Genomic DNA, 5289 nt, shown 5'->3' on the forward strand with positions numbered 1-5289 from the left:
ATTCTCCGATAAGGCTTGCGCTGTCTAAAACGGTATATTAGACCCTGAGAAGCTCAACTCAAGAAATTCGTAGGCTCTGGCTTTGAATTAGGATTTGAGCACCGCGAAGACAGATCTTGGACTGCAGCTCTCGGGATAGACTGTTCATACGCCAATCTACTGTGCATTGTAATTCTAAGTACACTGCTTAGATATAGTGGATGTTATCGGTCTCCCAAAGCAAGCCGTCGGTAGCAACGATTCCTTAATTCAGAGATTATAGGCTACGCAGAAGGTTCACGCAGATAAGATTAAGCGTGGGTATAGCTTAGACCGTTAGCTATCTATCCCGAGAGTATCATGCTCAGGCTGACGTTGTGGAATTTATTATCTGGTGTTGAAATTCTGCATCTCGGTACACAGGGAATCTCGCGACGTAGGGAGGGACGTTAAACTTCATCCTGCCTTCTAGATATGTGTTTTGACCCCGCACTTGAACTTGTCCTCCATTGAAGAATTGGGAAGACTAGTGTTGCTGGCAGTATAGATAGTGCTCGAAGAACCGTACGAATGGAGCTCGCATTACTTGAGAACCAAATAAGGATCAAGAGCGAGTCTCTCCGGTGCTGACTGAGCATCAGTAGGGATGCGAGGACAACAATGACGTTTGCATAGACAAGTTCCAGCAGTGTGCCAGAAATGATACACATCATACCCATCTCTGCTGTCACAGTGCAGATGAAGGAAAATGCACCCTCCGAAGGCATTTCTACCTTGCTAAGAACCATAAGCAGAGTTTTATATGGTCCACAGACGTACTAACTAGGCACATAGCGTGATAAGGACTAAAAGCCGGCTGCTTGCGACAGCATATGGTAGGATACGAGGAATGGATAGCTGTCCTTTGTTGCCGTTGGTGGTAAGAGACTATGCCTATGTTAGCTTTGTCGCCACTTGTCTGCGCATAGAGCTTTACCTGTCTCAAGGTACTGACGGTGAGGTGTGCTAGGCTCAGGTACCATATCATCTGAGAGTACTCAGGCTCATCAAGTATAAGATAGCTAAAAAGTGTGCTGAGCCCGCTGCAGGTCATGCAGATAGCTGCAAGTAACATATTGAGCATTGGCTGCACGATTTTCAGCTGACTGGTCGCTGCGTGTCGGAATCGAAGGATGAGAGCCATTCCACACTGGATAAGCAGTAAGAGAAATAGAGAAGAATATACCATGCAATCGAACACAGAACATAGAAAGAGCGGGCCGAACAGTATTGAGACATCTTGCGACATGTTAGAACATCCTACAGGAAGTTGTCGGTGTTGCTTCTATCAATCTTATAAGGACGAGTAACGTTGGGCTGTACATATCTGTACTATTATTAGAGCGGGCGTGGATTGCGCAGAGCGGGGCGGGGAGCGACGCAGTACCTTACAGGCCGATATTAGGACCGCAGTCGATATATTTAGACGTCCCCTTGGACTAAAAAGCGAACGCTGCCCACTTCGAGCCGGGTAACAGATGCAAGATCCACGCGTATGCCAAACTTGGTAGCGACGTAGCGCTGTTCGTGATGAACCCAACCACTAAAGAGCTCTATAGCTACCGCTCGCGGAGAGACTTTCCTCCGGCAGACTTAGAGACCTTGGTAAGTCGTGTTTGAGCGTTCTTAATCTAATAGAGTCGACTAATGCAACATATCTAGCTTCTGCGCCCAACTGCAAGAAATGTCCTCCTGGAAGACCTGGAGACAGCCAGCGCCGGCACCAAGCTCGCGAGAGCCAGCTTTGCAACCCCACCTCGACTTAGCGACGAGAAGGTTATGATTAGGAGGAAGAGTCGGGCTATAGCAAAAATGGCCAAGTCGTTTTTGCCGGAGCCGCCACGCCTTAGGTCAAAACCTACTTCTCGACCTACGTCGCTCACACTTGGTGGATTTTTGTAGAGCTATCCTCGTTGTGGCAAATGTACGTCCAGGGTGTGCTATTCATTCAATGTGCCAAGACCGGTTCATTACGCGGATCGTATGTCACGCAAAAGCTCTTGCAGAATCACCCGCGAGGCCAAGTGGCCCAGCGAAAACGCCAGGACAATAGGCTCGCTCTCTTCCATCAAGAGACAGACCTCTGAAGAACACAGTCATTATGACGTGTGTCCAAGTATGGAGGCTCCTGAGCATACGATGAGGAATAGTATCATGTATCGACAAGTCACACGTGTATAACTCGGCCTCTAATGTCAAGCTTCAAAAGAATGTGTGTTAGCTCGAACAGGATACCTGTGTGAGCAAAATGTACGCTGTCTACACCATACTGATGCTACCCGTTCTTATCGCAGCGTGAAAGAGTGCAAGGCGGTCAGAGTGACCTCACTTTTGAAGCTCTCCTCATATTCGATAGTGTCTGCCCATGCCGTGTTCTTCGTCTTGATCTGCCACAGCCTTGCGATTGATCCGGGTGTCTACCTTGAGAGCTCTGTTGCATTGGCGGGCGATGCTCGCAGTCTCAAATGTTGGTGGCTCTAGGAGCGATTCGCAGCTGTCGTGGTCGGCAGGCCTGTGACGACCAAATATGTGGGACCGAAGACTCTCGAAACAACTTCTCCACTTACTCCCACGACGAGAAGGAGTTGTTGGGGAGATCCAGACGACAGGACAAATGCTTGCGGACTGGTATCGAGAAGAGTGTGGTTATATGTTCAACCTACTTCAAAGCTCAGCACGACGATTGCTTAGATACAATCGCGCAATCTAAAAGTAGTATCATTCCAACCGAAAGTGAGGATTCGACATAGACCGACCAGGCTGGATAGAGACTGCTTCGTTGGCTATTTTTAGTAAACTAAGACTACGCCTCGGTAAGATCATGGCTCAGTAAGGGCATGGCTCAGTAAGGGCATGGCTCAGTAAGGGCATGGCTCAGCATATGAGTTTCGATACTTTTAAGGTAAATTTTCTATGCTACAAGTTTAATTCCGTAAGGGATTATCTTTTAGTCAATCTTTTAGTAATATTTGGCAGTCTAATAAAAAGTTGAGTCCATTGGCATGGAAAGAATGCTCACTTCCCATGATCATGCCTGCTAACAACGATCTGACACCACATGTATTCTTTTCTCGCCTTGGTTAGTCCCCTGTCTGGTTAAGCTGCTTCTCCATTTTAGCACTTACTAAAGGCAGGCAGTAACATGGATTTTTATTTATATCCAGCTAAATCTAATGGATTCACGCCGAGGAATTCGAGTCCGTTCTCCGCAGTAGCTGTGAGCGTTCTGCAATCGTTCCATGCTAGCTACTGCAATGTCTGATGCTCGCTGGATCGAGTCGCAATACGTACGATACATGCGGATCTGCTGCGCCAAGTTCATGTTTTCCTCTACCAGCCTCTCTAAGGTCGTCGTATGCAGCTGTTCTCGACAGGAGTCTATCTCGGAGACGATGCGCTCGATGTCTGTTGCTTTCCGCAGCATCTTTCAGGGCGATACTGTTGTTCACAGGATCGTTCGTGTCTCATAATGATAGCAGACATAAATACACTGCACTGGTTGTGGTCCGGCCCATGTTTCTTCCTGGTACTAAAAATAGCCGTAATGTGGAAGGGCGCTCAAGACGCTGCACAGTGCACACGTTGCGCCCCTGTCTATCTCCTAAGGGATGATGAGGTGTCATACATTCCGAACACCTGCACCGCGCAGTCTCAATGCACGCCCCAACCTCGTTCCCCTCTTAGGGCGGCTGAAGAAACAAGTGGACGTATTCATCGACAGAATGAACCCTCTGGCCAGTACAAAATCTCCACTCCCTGTTCCCGAGAACCCCTTAGACCATCGTCGACCGAAGAAAAGACAGAGAACGGATGTTGACGAGGGCAAGCCCACAGCCGTCCCGATCTACGCACGGCCTGCACGAAGCCATGTTCAGCCTCTAAAGGCAAAAAGGACCATACCAAATGCAATCATCATGCTCGTCCTTGCATTGGGTGCAGTTTCGCATGAAGATAATCCGATTAGGGGTGCCCTTAACCCTCGCAAGGAAGTTCGTCAACCTTAGTTGACGGCATTGCGGAGATCTCGCCTTGAAAGTCTGGCTTCCTACTGATCGCGTTAGGTACTACTGCCTTGGATACTCGGCCTCCTTGTCCTTGGCGGTCTTAAGGAACTGTAGGCTGTGGTGATCGGTGAGGATCGTGGTCTTCTTCGTTACTAGCAAGTATCCCCAAGTTCGTAGGGCGTGTTTGATAGCAAGAAGTTCTTTTTCGTGTACTGGGTAGTTGAGCTCGGCGCCATTGAGATTTCTCCCGTCAAACGCGATTGGCTGGTTCTGCTTGTCGGCATCTTCTTGGCAGATCACCATGCCGATCGCGTAGTTGCTTGCGTCCGTTTCAATGCAGAAGGGTTTCGTTTCATCTGGCTGAGCAAGGACTGGCTCGGAACATAGGGCATTCTTAAGGGTTTTGAAGGCAAACGCTGTTGACAGCGTCCATCTGATGGGCCTGTACTTCTGCTTTCGGATGAGCGGGTCTGCTTCTTTGAGAAGGTCTGTCAAAGGTGCTGCGATGCTTGTAAATCCCCTAATGTACCTTCGGTAGTAGTTTGCTAGGCCAAGGAACTGTCGAACTTCGCTAACGTTCGTGGGTTCCGGCCATTCACGGATAGCCTGAAACTTATCTTTCATAGGACGAAGTTGTCCTTGCGAGACGTGGTGTCCGCAGAAGTCAACTTCAGCCTGGCCGAAGCTAAATTTCTCCGGATTGGCAAGCAAACGATATTCGCGGAGTAAGACAAGTACTTTTGACAGCACTCTCACATGTTCTTCCATGGTTTCGGAAAAGATAATGATATCGTCCAAGTACACAACCACGGATTTGTGTAATAGAGGTTGAAGGACTCTGTTCATCATCTTTTGGAATGTGGCAGGTGCGCTTGACAGACCGAACGGCATTACCTTAAACTCGTATTTGCCGTAGACCGTGTTGAAAGCGGTTTTCGGGACGTCTTCATTGTTAATACGTACTTGCCAGAATCCTGAGGTTAAGTCCATCTTGGTAAACACTGTTGACTGGCCGAAGGCACGTAGGGAAGACTCGAGTCGGTTGGCACATATGTTAATAAGTGCCATCGTACGAGCGTCTCCAGTGAGGTCTCTCGTGGCCGGATCAGCACTGAGAAGTGCGGTAAGCACGTCAACATTCATTGACGGAGCGTTACGGGCGCGTCCCGTACTTTGGGGAGCGGTTGCTCCGTCCATAGGGACGTCGCCGTCGCGATCGGGGTTCTGGGGAAGAGACATCTCGGTATAACTTGTTAGGGAAAGGGGA

General features: G+C 48.8%; 3 protein-coding genes across 3 annotated transcripts; 1 reads left to right on the forward strand and 2 right to left on the reverse strand.

Moving 5' to 3' along the window:
- Window positions 1-427: 427 nt before the first annotated feature.
- Window positions 428-1467, reverse strand: EJ05DRAFT_481099 (uncharacterized protein). The gene is made up of 4 exons (XM_033744993.1): window positions 1406-1467; window positions 1205-1258; window positions 956-1105; window positions 428-906 (listed from the first exon to the last, which is right to left on the reverse strand). Exons 3-4 carry the CDS (start codon window positions 1091-1093, stop codon window positions 802-804), a joined length of 243 nt encoding a protein of 80 aa, XP_033595129.1. The 5' UTR covers window positions 1094-1105; window positions 1205-1258; window positions 1406-1467; the 3' UTR covers window positions 428-801.
- Window positions 1459-2284, forward strand: EJ05DRAFT_481101 (uncharacterized protein). The gene is made up of 3 exons (XM_033744994.1): window positions 1459-1502; window positions 1549-1623; window positions 1681-2284. Exons 2-3 carry the CDS (start codon window positions 1549-1551, stop codon window positions 1918-1920), a joined length of 315 nt encoding a protein of 104 aa, XP_033595130.1. The 5' UTR covers window positions 1459-1502; the 3' UTR covers window positions 1921-2284.
- Window positions 2285-2349: 65 nt separating this feature from the next.
- Window positions 2350-2737, reverse strand: EJ05DRAFT_481102 (uncharacterized protein; the record flags this gene model as incomplete). Its single annotated transcript, XM_033744995.1, has 1 exon — window positions 2350-2737. A coding segment is annotated over one exon (273 nt), but the record flags the coding sequence as incomplete, so codon positions are not given.
- Between the last annotated feature and the right edge of the window lie 2552 nt (window positions 2738-5289).

The sequence above is a fragment of the Pseudovirgaria hyperparasitica genome, assembly GCF_010093815.1.
Source record: "Pseudovirgaria hyperparasitica strain CBS 121739 unplaced genomic scaffold EJ05scaffold_36, whole genome shotgun sequence".
Taxonomy (NCBI): Eukaryota; Fungi; Ascomycota; class Dothideomycetes; order Acrospermales; family Acrospermaceae; genus Pseudovirgaria; species Pseudovirgaria hyperparasitica.